This window comes from Polypterus senegalus, chromosome 5, assembly GCF_016835505.1.
Source record: "Polypterus senegalus isolate Bchr_013 chromosome 5, ASM1683550v1, whole genome shotgun sequence".
Classification (NCBI taxonomy): Eukaryota; Metazoa; Chordata; class Cladistia; order Polypteriformes; family Polypteridae; genus Polypterus; species Polypterus senegalus.
In genome coordinates, this window is record NC_053158.1 from 82,128,802 (window position 1) to 82,144,726 (window position 15,925).

Consider the following 15,925-nt stretch of genomic DNA (forward strand, 5'->3'; position numbering starts at 1 on the left):
GGGGAGAAGAGAGACAAGGCAGTGAGACAAAAGGACAGTTGCTGTACAGGCTTTTAAATGTTCAAAGCGCCGTGAGAGATGCTGATCACGTAGCACGGCAGCAGCAACAAGTCAGCAGCTGATCGAACAAAAAAAAAAAAAAAACTATTTGTTTCCCATTGTATCACTGTTTAAGAGGGGGTTTCGGAGGAGCGACCGCGTCTCCTTTGAGTGCATTCAGCCCCCCTCTTCATAATGCAGGCGGCAGAGACACGAAGTGGCTGGTGCATAGCGCAGGCCTTTTTTTGGAGGGGGGGTGCTGGTGAGTAAAGTGAGCAGGGGGCTTGTTATTATCTTCAGAGGTTGGTGTTCAGGCACCCTAAAAATTCCCCAATCCCATTCCTGCACATGCTTTCTGTTCCAAACTAAATTCTGCTCCATCAAAATATCAGGTGACACTGCTGTGTTGTCTGTTGATTCATATATGACCAGCCTAACTGACATAGTCTGTCACCTTACTATGGATGTTTTGTGTCAAAACAAACACGACATGAAGTAGTTGTAACTAACAGATACTTGTTTCACAGATTCAATAATTGTGGAACAATTGTTCAATAATTTGTTGCTCATTCCTTCTGAGTTAGTGAATTGATGAATACTTGCCTCCTGTGACCATAGGTTACTTAAAATGCCCTGAATTTGTTGTGCTAAGTCACAGACTGCACTGGATGGGATTCAATGAAAGTGCTTCTGAAGATGCTCGCACCACACATTGCATTTTTTATGATAGTGACTGTTTCACTGCAGATGAGATCTGAGCAGTTTGGAATGATGCAATTATAATGCATGCTTTTTAGTCCATTCATCATTAAAAGGGCGAATCTCAGTAGCAATTTTCCTCTTGGCATTTAGGCTACATTACCAGACTGAAGTGACTCAAATCAGATTGTTTTCCTTAACATGACACAAATCTGATGTTTTCAGGGCTGTGTGGACACAGAAATCTGATCAGATCCAGTCCATTTCATATGTGGTTTTAGATCAAACTCTATATATGCATGGGCTGAGGTCTACAAAAATGGAGGAGAGCTGCAACTGTGACAACAGTCACAGTCCCACAATTGCTGGCTCCTTTCTTGTACCCACATATTTCTTGGTGCAGCACTATCAGCAATACAGCAGCTGTAAAAGTCATAACCACAAGTGAAGAGATCAGAATGAAATACAAGATATTTACAATTCCTAGGTTATAAAACCTATCAGTTGGACAGAAATTCACCAAACAAGAAGAGCCTTCACATGTTTCTTAAATACATTGAGAGAGTAAGAAATTCGAATGGATGTGGACAGCTCGTTCCTCCAGGTAGAAGCTACACATTACGAGTCTGTACTGAGATTTGAGGCCACAAAGAGAAGGCATCATCAGACGTTCATCAGCAGAGCCTGAGTGGTCGACAAACAGCATAGGACCTCACAAGTGTCTCCATATATACAGGTTCTGATCTGTTCAATGACTACTATGTAGGCAATCATTAAGCATATACAAATGTATCATTATATATATTATTTACTTACACATTTATTTAATTGAGCTATATCATTTGAAACGATAACACCCAAATTAATCCAGTGCAACATATAATTGAGTATTTGTTGTTTTGAGTTGATAAAAATTTCAGTTGTTTGAAATGACTTAATGCTTGGGCGATATGAATGAGCAGGTGATTGGAGAACAATGTCCAGGGCTGAATGAGGGAGTGTGTCTGTAAGAACTTGGGCCCTGGTGGAATTTATTCAGTGATCCCTGATCTATATACAGTTCTGAAGATTAAAACAATGCTACATCTTTTTGGGGGTTTATTGCATATAATTTGCTTCACAAACTACATAGCAAAATAGGAAGACCTTTTTTTTTTTTAAGGAAAACAAATCTTGGACATTTACTAAAGAGAACAGTTGCTGTAGAAGTAAAAAGCACAGAACCTTAAATTTACTTAAGACCATGAATTTCTTGCTTACACTGTATAGTCTATATTCAAAACTAACATATTTCAGTACTGAAAATGGTCTAAAACACATGCAATTCCAAAAAAGCTTTTATCAAAAATATTCATTCTTCCTTATCTGACTATTCTTTAGCAAAGTTTTGGATTGAGGACTATGAACATATTAAGTTTCCCATTTAAAATACTGGAAAATGGGTTTTTGATATCCAATTTTTCATCTTTTAATCCATTTCAGGAACAGATTTCATGGTTTATTGGATCATTCTTGTCACAGTACAGGAACCTCTTGCACATGCTAATCAACATGCAAAACTTAACCACCGCCACTACCTTAAATCAGAGTTGACTGCATTTTCCTTGATCTTAAAATATTCTACACATTTTTTACCGTGTATCTGGTTCTATTTAACCAACACCTCTTGGCTTCATTAGACAGGAATAATCAACATGTAATTTAAAACAACATTTTTTAAAACAACTGCATTGATATGCCAAATTTGATCCTAGGAAGAGTTAGCCATTGTGTTTAACTGTCTTATATTGTGTATAATGAGTATTCAAGAGTCTTAATGGAAAGCTTAAGAAAGTCTTAGTAGAATGAGATGCATCAGTCTACCACTACAAGCACTAAATTAGCAGACCATAATGGCACAAAAGCAATACAGTGGTATCTAGGTTTCACTCAAGTCTTGTGAAAAGGTGAGCTAGGATTAATTATGGATAGTGTATAGAAGTGGAGGGCTACTTTGCTTAAAGCTCTGCTAGCTTATAATGTTGGCTGGTGGGGTCTACCGGCTCCAAATATTTCCCATTCTCTGTGTTTTATTCTCAATAGTCTTACACCATAGTCTAAAGATGAGGAGAAAAACATTTCACTTTTCCAAATGTACTATTTACTATAAGCTTCTGAAATGCTACAAATCCTTATGAATATCCATAACAGAACTCGAAAATTATTTTAGCTTGCTAACACAGCTTAATTAATCTATACTAATAAAAGGCAAAGCCCTCACTCACTCACTCACTGACTCACTCACTGACTCATCACTAATTCTCCAACTTCCCGTGTGGGTGGAAGGCTGAAATTTGGCAGGTTCATTCCTTACAGCTTCCTTACAAAAGTTGGGCAGGTTTTATATCGAAATTCTACGCGTAATGGTCATAACTGGAAGCAGTTTTTCTCCATTTACTGTAATGGAGATGAGCTTCAACGCCGTGGGGGCGGAGTTTCGTGTGACATCATCACGCCTCCCACGTAATCACGCAGTACATAGAAAACCAGGAAGAGCTCAAAAAAGCGCTTAAGAAAACATGCATTATATAATTGAGAAGGCAGCGAAACAATAAGAAGCGAGCGAGTGACATATACAACCATATTCATGAGTTCTGCTACTTCGGAAACAAAGCACGATGTAAACCTACACTTTAAATTAAGTTCATAGACAGGCTACCGCTGGCGTTTGTAATTTAGTGCCTGCCCATATAAGGCCGTCCGTCAGCGGCAATCCAATAGCAAACTGCCACGGGTAAATATTCACGGGTTGTGCTTATGGAGAGGAAGATGAGATGGTCAGGGTGGTGTTTGACACAAACTCAGCGAAACTGCGAGAGAAAGTTTTAAGTGCCAGGACTAAGGTAACATTAAATACAGCCACGGACATAGCACGAGATGGCACCAGCACAGCTGGGAACCTTCGATGCATGTACACCGAGTGGCTCACGTGAACTGACGCAGTGCACAGATAAAAGGCAACAGTTCCAAAGAGCGCTGAACAAAAACCGAATTACACAATTGAAAAGGCAGCAAAAAATATGAAGCGCCTGATAAGCATATTCATAAATCCAGCTACTGCGGAAACAAAGCACACGGTGGAAAAAGTCAATGTCCCGCTAAAGGAAGACAGTGTAAAAACCCGTGCATGCAGTGTGTCAGGTCTCAGATAAAGAAGAAGGCGAGCTGTTTATTGATGCAGTAAGAAACGAATCGATGAATGAAACCTGTCATCTTTACAGCGATTGACAAACACGGAATGTAACTTGAACACAACACATCCTACAAATACGAACCTGATTGAAAGAAATAATGATAATCAAATCCTTGATGACAGCAACACTCAGTAACACTCACAAAACAAATACTGTATATTGACAGTCATGTTACGTTATTTTTAAAATGTTCCCTTTTCTTTTCTACCTTTTTAACACACTACTTCTCCGCTCGATACGGGTATATATATATATATATATATATATATATATATATATCCCGCTCTACATACTCGAATAATGGATACTTTATTCGCCATCAATGATTGTTTTGGTAAAGCCATACTCAGTGTATTCATTAGATGAACGGTAAAAAGTAAGAGCGAGGAGGATGACTCATTGAGGCATGCAGGCTGTAGGCGTCAACTCTATCTGAATTGCGCGATCACATTTGAAAAACATATCTTTTCAAGTTCTATTTAGTCCATATGTGTCAAACTCAAGGGTCGGGCCACATCCGCCCAGCGTGTAATTATATCCGCCCGAGATCATTTTATATACTGTATTATTGTTATTAAAGCCGGGTATATGAAGCGCTGGTAACACAATAAACTACAGATCCCATAATGCAGCGCTTCAGCTGCCTTGCATCAGGGTAACCTGAATGCAATTCAGAAGATACAGAAAACAGCATAATTAAATAAGAATCTGACACTTCAGCGGACGTTTTAACCCGTGCACAATCACAAAGTGATTTCAAGTGAAGCTGCTTTTATGGGAGACACAAATGCACCAGTTCACCTTGCCCCACTTTCCCTGTTGCCAAGTACTGTTAAACCAAGTCGTCACTACGGTGTTCCCAAATCGCACTTTGCTGATAAACTGAGCGCACTGCGCACTGAGTTTGCACGGCACTTTGGTGACTTTGATGAACAAAAAAAGTCCGTCTACGGCTCGAACCTTGTGCATGTTTGGTAGCACATATCTGTGTGAGAAGCTCTTCTCAGTGATAAAGACTAACAAAACAGCACACAGGAGTCGCCTCACTGATGAGCACCTGCAATCCATCCTGAGAATCTCCACAACACAGAACCTCACAGCAAACAGAAACGAACCTGTGGCCAAAAAGATGCCAGGCGTCCAGCTCTAAAATGACATATGAGCAAAGACAACTGAATGATTTGATTTGTTATTGCACGTAAGAGCGGTGTCATCCGTTTTAACAAACAGCGTATTGCACTGATCTGAAATAGCTGTGTGTGTATATATGTAGATATGTATGTATATGTATATATATGTTTATGTATGTGTGTGTGTATATATGTATATATATATATATATATATATATATATATATATATATATATATATATATATATATATATATATATATATGTGTGTATATATGTGTGTGTATGTATATGTGTGTATATATGTGTGTGTATATATGTAGATATATATGTATGTATATATGTGTATATGTATAGATATGTATATATATATATATGTTTATGTGTGTGTGTGTAAATATATATATATATATATATATATGACAACAACACTCATCACTCACAACAGTGACAAAACAATTACATTGACAATCAGGTTACGTTATTTTCAAAATGTTTCCTTTTCTTTTCATTGCTTCTTTAACACACTACTTCTCTGCTGCGAAGCGCGGGTATTTTGCTAGTTCAACTTATAAATACTGTTTAATGCAAGATCAGTCTGACTGGACATCTCGGCAAGCTGAACATTTGTAAGGCAATGAAGCTATCCAGATGTGTTTGTAAGTTAAATTTCTATTATAGCGGTATACAACAATGTATGGCATGTACTCAGTAATACTGTATAATAAAATTTCCTTTTGTAAATTCAAAGAAACATGTTCATTTATTGAAAAGAGTACCTGCCAAGGCTCCTTATTTGGAAAGAACCTTCATTTAGACAACCTCAAAAGGTGATAGACGGATACTTGATGGTGCTCATCACCATGATTTGAAACTGGTGGCTGAACCAGTGAAATCCTAAAAATGTACCTATCTCACAACCAAATAATTTTACATGGATCCAACTAAACTTCATTATCTATTCTTTTTTTTTTTTTTTTAACTGAATAACGGTCTGTCCGTTTTCTAGTAGAAACAGAATGTTCCCTTCTGGCCCAAAGTCATTTGTGCAGCCGCTATTCTGCCAAGCTGTAAAAACAAAGGAGGGCCATTGAACAGCACAGAACACAGACTTTATACATTAAAATGATATAAATAATGTTATACTTAAAAGGTACAAAATTTTCTTTTTCATTTTTCCTTCTAACAGATTGTCCACCAAAACAATCTGACCTTGTTTACCAATATATAATTTAATAGTGCCTCTACTATATGTATTAATAAACAAACATGCACCTTTTGTAACAAGTCCGCAGCAATAGAACTTGCAGTTGTAAGAGTTAAATGAGTGCTGGGACAGAAACATTAGCCAAGTTTCCATCCAGTTTTTTGCGACGTTTTGTTATCGACAAACAGAATATACGTAAAAAAAATGTCTGAAATTTGCTGTCTCCAGCCTGTTTCCATCCAACTGGCTTTTATCGACAAACAGAATATACGTGAAAAAAAATGTGCGAAATTTGCTGTCTCCAGCCTGTTTCCATCCAACTGGCTTTTTATCGATAAAATGGTGTACGTGATGATGTCATCCCCCCCCAAAACGAACTGTCGCATGAGTTTTGTTGTATCGCGAAAATAAATCTGCCCTTGAGCCGTTTCCACACATAATTTTGTGTATGTCGCAAATTATCTACCTTTTGTTTTCCACGTTACACCCCCTCCACTAAACAAAGAAATGGAGGGATTATTCAGATAGTTTTTTGAAATTTGCCAGCTTACTGTTATTTCAGTTTCACACTTCTACGCAGTGGAGTGCTGGGGTGGCAGCATAAAGATGAAAGACGCCTCACGCCTGGACAAACTTGTTAAGAAGGCAGGCTCTATTGTAGGATTAAAGTTGGACAGTTTAACATCTGTGGCAGAGCGACGGGCATTAAGCAAACTCCTGTCAATCATGAATAATCCACTGCATCCACTGAACAGTGTCATCTCCAGGCAGAGGAGTAGCTTCAGTGACAGACTTTTGTCACTGTCCTGCTCCACTGACAGACTGAGATCGTTCCTCCCCCACACTATGCGACTCTTCAATTCCACCCGGGGGAGTAAATGCTAACATTAATTTTATTTTAATTTTTTTCAGTTTTATTACTCTTTAATTTAATATTGTTTTTTTGGAAACAGTATACTGCTGATGGATTATGTGAATTTCCCCTTGGGATTAATAAAGTATCTATCAAATCAAATCAAATCAAATTGGAATTGTACATAATATCCGAAGACAACAGCAGAATGAAGCAGTTGCTTGTCCGATAGCCCTAGAGCTCGAAGAAAGTACCCCAGTGCGACGAAACCCACGGGTATGGGAGAGACGACGGAATAAGACCTTCTGGGAGGAGGTGGTGGAGAGACACTTTACAGAAAATCTCTGGCTGCAACATTTTAGAATGACACGACCGACGTTTGAGATGTTGTGTGGATTCATCAGTCCTGATGTTGCGCCCATCACAGGTTGCCACCGACCAACGGTTCCAACCCAAAAGCGGATTGCCATCGCCCTTTACAAGCTGGCAACCTGCGCTGAGTATAGAGTAGTTGGAGAAACTTTCGGGGTTAGTAAAACTACCGTCCATCGATGTGTATATGTTGTGTGCACCGCTATTAAAGAAAAATTAATTATATCAGACTTCCGACTGTAGCAGAGGCAAATGAAATTGCATACCGCAATTCCTTGGTGCATCTTGTGCCACAGATTTACAGTGCGCTGGATGGCACGCATGTGCCTATTCTTCCCCCGATGGAAGTCTACCGCGATTACATTAATCGCAAAGGGTGGCCATCTATTGTTCTCCAGGCCCTTGTTGATGACAGGTGCATGATACGAGACATTTGCGTTTGCACTCCTGGAGGTGCCCATGATGCAGCTGTGTTTGCAGCATCGGATCTGTACAGGTGAGCCTACCTTTCAACATCCCTTCTCAGTGCGATAACAACTGAATTAGTACTGTAACCTGCTTCCCTAAAGTTTTTAATTAAAACTGAAATCTGAATACAAAATAATGACGTTTAATCAAAAAAAACTAAATATAAATTATTTATATTTTATTTTATATATTTTATTTATATAAAATTTATAAATTATATATAAATATATATTAATATAATTTTAATGAGAGAATTTCTCATATATGCTAAAACATCTGCCATTTAATAATAAGAAAAAAATGTTTAGATAATGAAACACACGGTTTATTAAATATTTTGACTGGCACAGTAAATTACCTTTGCGGTTTTTGTATTATTTAGACATCCTGAGAGACACCCCCAGACTACAGTTGATGTGGAGGGAATTCAGGTACCCCTTTTAGTAGCAGGAGACCCAGCCTATCCGCTACTGCATTGGCTCATCACAAGAAATAACGAGTCTCTTCATCAGACCATGCGAAGCGCTCCGCTATTCTCGTTTTGATTGCAAGTGATGAAAATGTATCATGTGACACATTTATTTGCGTTAAAGCCCTTTTTTCTGATAAAAGGTGTTTCCAATGTAGTTTTTGCGACATCTGATGTATCGATATGGAATTTATGAGCTAAAGTTAAACGGAAAAATATTATGTCGACATGTACAACATTTTATCGATAATTAGCATTTCCATCAGCTAAAATTTGAAGCGCTAAATATTTTTTCGCAAAAAATCCTTGGATGGAAACCTGGTTATTGTTTACTACCTGTGTGGATGTGTGTGCTGGGTGTCTTGTAAGGACAAAACTGATAGGGGTAATAGAATTCTATTCTATTTACATCATTTTCAATTCACTCAATTTCAATTTCAAGATACCTTTTAGCATTTTCACATAGCGTTAAATCACTAAACATCTCTAAATTTCTTTAGGTCACCCAAATCTTAATCAGTCTTTGACTAAACAATCTATTAGAGGAAAAGATACGATATATAGTAAAAGAATGACTTGAAAATGGCACAATAAAAGCACTAACAATCTATATAATTAATGTAAAGTGATAGTAAGATCTATTACAAACAAGGATTTACATAATGTTAAACAAATTTAAAAAGGCCCGTGTGATAAAGAGATTTTTGAAACTATCCTTGGACAACCATGGCCACAAAAATGATTTTCAATCAAAACACAAAAGTTACCAACAATAAAAGAAAATAGCACTGTGTCTGTCTGTCTCAGGAAGGCAAGTGTTTATAACTCAAATAGTATTTTTAATTGTTTGTTATTCTTTAATTATTCTTATTTTGACTTTTTTTCCTGAGGATACATTATAGAATATGATCGCTGTTAAAAATAACTTTTAATAATTTAAGTCAAATTTACATTTCACACGTGTCAATTACACTTGCGCTTCTGAAAGTTACGTTAGCTTCTGAAATTTACTCTTGCTTCTAAAAAATAGGATTGTGCTCCCAAAAGTTACACTTGCTTCTGAAAATTATGAGTACAATTCTCAGGCATGAACAAACTGTCAAAAATACATCACTGGACACACAAGACATTTGCTATCGAGGAAGAAACAACAGATTTTTTTACTTCGCATGTGCCACAAAGGTAGTGAGTTATTTCTGACAGCAATCATACTTTATACTTAGCCCCCTTACCATGGCTCCAAAGGGCAAAACGCAAAAAAAAAAAAATAAAACCAACACAATGAAATTAACTTAACAATGATAACATGCAATTAATAATAAAAAGTGAGAACATGAAATAACAAATTAACGGAGGTACATTTAAAACTTCACATAATGTCTTAGCAGAGTGTCAAGATGTGTGATGTTGCGGAATGTTCCCAATCTTCAGATTCCGGCACTCCTGGTTATAGATTTGGGTTTGGGGTGGGAGGCACTGAATTATAACTCCAACACCCCCCACCCGGAGTATATGCATTTATACAAAACAGACATAAAGATCGGGGTTTTGCACAATATAAACTTCTGACGGCACTGCTTTTAAGTGTTTTTTTTTTTTTTACATTCATGATTTTGCAATGGAAGCACTGAGTTATATTAACGACAGAGTGTGGAGAATGTTACACCCTTATAATGGAGGAATATTTAGGACAAAAATAAATCAGCAAAATAAAAAAAATAAATAAAAATCAAAAACTGTGAAATATGACAAAACATACATAATAACATTAAATATGGGAGTTTGCATTTTCTCCCTTTGTCTGCTTTTGTATATATACCCTGAGGTGGACTGGAGCCCTGTGCTGGCTGGGATAGGCTTTGGCGGACTGTTTAGGATTAAAAAATTGAAAATGACTGACTGACATAAAGGAATAAGTAACAATAGGCATACTTCCTGGCCGATTTAATTATTTATGCTTGCATATCATGTTGTTATTATTTATTTAGTGTCTAATTTATAATACTTTTATTTATTTTCATTTAATTTATTGATTTGTGTATTTATCCATTTATTCATCCAATTTCTAAACCCACTTTATCCTGAGCAGAGGCAGGGTCACAGGGAAGCTGGAGTCTATCCCGGGAAGGATAAAGCTATTTTCTTTTTTTTTTGTGTGTCTTTTCTTTTGTCTGTGCCAATTAAATATCACATAAATCTCATTTATAGTTTGACAACTTTGCCAGTCAGTATGGTCCCATGTAACCATGTTGGGATAAGAAAAACTCAACTGAAATTTTAAAAAGGTATCATCTAAGTTATTAAAATTAGTGTGGTCCAGAGCAATTTAACCATTTGCAATGGCAACTGAGCATCGCAGTGAAAACTATTCATTGGATATGGGCAAGTTTGCCAGTCGATTTGACCCATGAACTCTCTTTGGGCCAGGCAAATTTCAACTGCAACATATAAAAGGAATCTGGTCACAAAGCTATGAAAATAAGGGCGGCAAAATGCTGCACAACTCTCTACAGCACCAGTTAAACATCAAAGTTAATCCTAGTCATTAAAATGGGAATGTGACAAATTTGCCAGTCAATTTGAAACAGGTAGTTACAATGGTCTGTATAAAACTCAACTGCAACATAACAAAGGCATCCGCATTTTCTCAAAACTGTGACAACTAGGGTGGTACAACTCCATTTAACCTTTTACAATGCCCATTAAACATCACAGTTAATTTCCTTCATTGCCAAGTTTTCCAGTCAGTCTGGCTCATGAAACCACACTGAGACAGCAAAACTCAACTGCACCTTAACAAAAGTATTCACTTTTCTCAGAAAATTAAGAGTGGGTCAACGGCATACAACCATGTAAAATGCCAGCTAAGCATCACGTTGAAATCTTTTCATTAGATACACAGTATGGTAATATGACAAATTTGCCAGTCCATCTGACCCATGTACCCAAAGTTCAACTGCAACTTAACAAAGGCATCTTTCTTTTCTCAAAACCAGTTTTGCCCAATGCCATCTAACTCTCTGCAGTGCCCATTAAACATCTAATTCCATTCACTAAATATGGGAATGTGCTAACTTTGCCCTTTCAAATTGACCCATGTACCAAACTCATATATAACAAAGACATCTGTCTTGTCATAAATCCGTGAAAATAAGGGCTACCCAACATCACCTAACGCTTTACTGTGCCCATTAAACATCAGAGTATATCTTAACCATTGTAATCGGAATATAAATTTAATATGTCACTGTGCTCTGTGCAAATATTTTAAATTTGCTTTTCTTTTCTTCTCACATGTACAGCTAACACAAAGCCAGATTTAGCCCAGCATTTAGAATTGCTAGGCAAGCATTTGAAGACCAGACAAGTTAAGGGCTACTGCAAAATGAGCATTGTACTATTTCTGTGTGTCAGAGTCAGCATGACAGTGGATCTTCTTTTCCTTGTTTGGAATGGCATGATTTACCTAAGTGGTAGCCTGCACATGGAGAAAGAGTATAAAGCCTTGGAACATTGCCTGGCACACCTTTGAATCCGCCGTACAGGTAGGAGATACTGTCATCCGATCCAGGAAATCCTTCCAACGCAGCAATGAAAATGGCAGATTATATACATCGGGCACCCATTTCGGTGATGGTCTTGTCATGGCTTCCTCGTCTTTTATGCCGTGTCAACCATCATTAAAGAAAGCTAAGTAATTTCTCCTATGTGATTTCTTACTGCTGTATCACTAAGAAAGGGGTATTGCCTATAGTTTTGGGTTATGTAACATGCTGCAATTACAAAATAACTTATTCCAACAAGGGAGCTAGCGACCTCCTGGTGGATACACTCTAGATATGACAGTGTGCCAAGTTTGTCCTTCAGCTGGAAAAAAACTAAGCCACCCTTTAATAAAAGTGCCAGATTAAATTGGTTCAATTTGATATAACTCCTTTGTATCCGATTAGATAGAAAATGTGAAAAACTGATTTCTTTTTGAAAATAAAGCGCCCATTTTAGTGACGCACATTAATATCTTTTTATACTGCAGAATATTATGATTAGCTTTTATCAATGAATAAGTAACTGCTTTACACAAATTGTGTAAATAAGACACTGTCTAGAAGGCTCACATGAAACGGTCACGTTATTTCTATATCTCCATGGGCTTTACACCACACTTCCAGAAGACTTGCTGGTGAAGTAAATAAAGGGTCCAATGGTGCTCCCCCATGATGGATCACAGTCAGGGCTGATTGCCTAAGGATATTCACTAAATGCTGCTAGGGAAAACTCCGGTCCTTGAATTAGATCACAAACAGTCAACACTGAGGCGGCAACTGAAATGAAAACCAAATCTTTAGTCTGTATATATGAAGAAGGGTTGCTTGTCAAAAGTAACTCCATCCTTCCCCCTTTCTGGCATATGCGTATTGTAGTAACAAAAATCGATTTGTTTCTTCTTTGACAGAGAATGCCTCATTCGTAGGGTGACATATTTTTGACAGTTTGTTCATGTTTGAGAATTGTACTCGGAATTTTCAGAAGCAAGCGAACTTTCAAAAACACAAAGGTATTTTTAGAAGCGTAATTTTCAGAAGCAAGTATGACTTTCAGAAGCACAAGCGTAATTGACACGTGTGAAATGTAAATTTGACTTAAAATTATTAGTCGGGTTATTTTTGACAGCGATCTTACTCCATAATGTATCCTCAGGAAAAAAAGTCAGATAAAAATCTACAGGCTTAAATTGTGGATCTAATAGTTATCATAGCTATGCTACATAATAAATAAAATAATTGATGACCATATTTTATACTGCTTTTGCTTCAAGGGCACAACCTGTTAGTGTCTAAGAAATGTCAACACACTTTGTGTGTAATTTCAGATTAAAAAGCAACAATTGCTACAAATATATATATATATATATATATATATATAAAGAGAAGCAATATATATATATATATATATATATATATATATATATTGCTTCTCTTTCCCATAATGTACAAGGCTGATGTCTGCTGAAAAACTATCCCAAAAGAATCAAGCTGAAGGTAGGAACCAACCCTGGGTATACACTGTGTGCACAATTATTAGGCAAGTTGTATTTTTGAGGATTAATTTTAATATGGAACAAACACAGTGCTATCAGTCAATCCAAAATGTTAATAAACCTGAAACCTGAATGTTTCACAACGGAAATGTGAGTGTGAACATCATCAGGGGAATACATATGCGCGCACAATTATTAGGCAACTATTAGTGTGCAGATTTTTTATGCAACTAAAGGAAAAATGAAAATTTTCCCATCTCACTTGTTTATTTTCATCTGTTATAGTGAGAATAATAAACAAACACCTCAAAATTTACAAATAAACATCTCTGACATTTAAAAAAAAATAAATCAATCAATCAATGACCAATATAGCCACCCTTCTTTCCAATAACAGTCATAAGCCTTTCCATTCATGGAGTCTGTCAGTTTCTTGATCTGTTGACGATCAGCTTTTGTGGAGCAGTGACTACAGCCTCCCAGACACTCTTCAGAGAGGTGTATTGTTTTTCTCCCCCGTAAATCTAGCGTTTAATAAGTGCCCACAAGTTCTCGATAGGGTTTAGGTCAGATGAGGAAGGGGGCCATGTCATTATTCCTTCATCTTTAAGGCCTTTACTGGCTGGCCACGTAGTGGAGAACTTCGATGCAAGTGATGGAGCATTGGCCTGCATAAAAATCATGGTCTTTTTCCTGTATCACTGTTTGAAGAAAGTGTCTTGAAAAACTGGCAGTAGGTTTGGGAGTTGATTTTGAGTTCATCTTCAATGCAAAAGGTCCAACTAGCTCATCTTTAAAAATACCAGCTCATACCAGTACCCCACCTCCACGTTGGAGTGGAGCTCTGTGCCCATTACTGATCCACAGGTCCATCCATCTGGTCCATCAAGAGTCACTCTCATCTCATCGGTCCATAAAACCTTTGAAAAAATCTGTCTTCAGATATTTCTTGGCCCAGTTTTGACGTTTCAACTTATGTTTCTTGTTCAGTGGTGGTTGGGTTTCAGCCCTCCTTACCTTGGCCATGTCTTTGAGCACTGAACACCTTGTACTTCTGGGCACTCCAGGTAGGTTGCAGCTCTGGAATATGAAAGTACTGGAGGATAATGGGTTCCTGGTAGCTTCACGTTTGATTCTTCTCAAATCTTTGGCAGCTAATTTGCATCTTTTGTTCTCAACACGTTTCTTGCGACCCTGTTGACTATTTGCAACAAAATGTTTGATGGTTCTGTGATCACACACCAATATCTTAGCAATTCCAAAAGTGCTGCATCCCTCTGAAAGACTTTTTACAATTTTTGACTTTTCAGAGTCAGTTAAATCTCTTTTTTGGCCCATTTTGCCCGAGGAAAACTAGCTGCCTAATAATTCTGCACACCTTGATATAGGGTGTTGATCTCCTTAGGCCACACCCTCCCTCATTACACAAATACACATCACCTGACGTGCTTAAATCCAATAAGCATTCAAGTTAATACAGCTTGGAGTTGGAATATACGCATTAAAAATGATGATATGGTCAAAATACTCACTTGCCTAATAATTGTGCACACAGTGTAGAGATTTTATTCTCACAAGTGAGTATAATCACAGATCATATTTTAACTTGCTCTCATGCATGCACCCATTAACATTTAAATATATTTGGGATGGTAAATAATCTTAACATGCATGTTTTTATGTGAAAATAGAACATGACTGCCTGTAGAAGCATAATCAAATTCCACAGGCAGAGTTTGTATAAATTAGAAGTGGCATGCAGCTTCAGAAAAAAAAACAAAAAAACTGAAAGCATATGGAGGTGCCCATATGCAATATTTATGCATGGCACTGAATAAATGCTTTGGGTAAAGATGACTCACCTCTCCATAATCCGCAGTAAACACCACCAATCCTCCTGTACAGGTAGAAACAGTGCAGGGAATATGCACATCATTTTCTTTTAGCCAAACTCGTGCTCCCTATATAAAGGAATAAAAAATAAAACTGTAATGTAATTAAATTACATTAAATATTATATTAAATTTAAGTACATTCAAATTACAGTTCTACATTAAACAGTAAGTATCCAAATTCAATGTACTGTACAAAGAAGTGATGCCAAGTTTTTTAAAAAAAGACAGCAATATTGTTTATTTTTTCATGCTGTCTAATCAGAGTCATTACAATTACTTCAACAGCTCCAACAACAGAAAAAATGACACATTACAAGGACACCTGCTTAAAAAAAATGCACTGTACGTTTAAAAAATAAAACATACAAATAAAAAGTAAAAGTATCCAATTATTATTAAAAGTGTCCAGTTATTATTAAAAAGTATACCATTCAAATTAATATCTGCATCATTTTAATGTGAGTTTTACTATTCATTGCCATTTACATTTACTTATTTGGCTGATGCCTTTATCCAAGGCAG

General features: G+C 36.9%; 1 protein-coding gene across 2 annotated transcripts in view; it reads right to left on the bottom strand.

Moving 5' to 3' along the window:
* Window positions 1-15,925, bottom strand: part of myo10 (myosin X) — a 408,709-nt gene that overhangs the window by 212,047 nt on the left and 180,737 nt on the right. For both annotated transcript variants that reach the window (XM_039754892.1, XM_039754893.1), the window contains exon 2: window positions 15,371-15,469. In XM_039754892.1, the coding sequence (XP_039610826.1) occupies window positions 15,371-15,469 (99 nt within the window). The remainder of the gene's footprint in view (window positions 1-15,370; window positions 15,470-15,925) is intronic.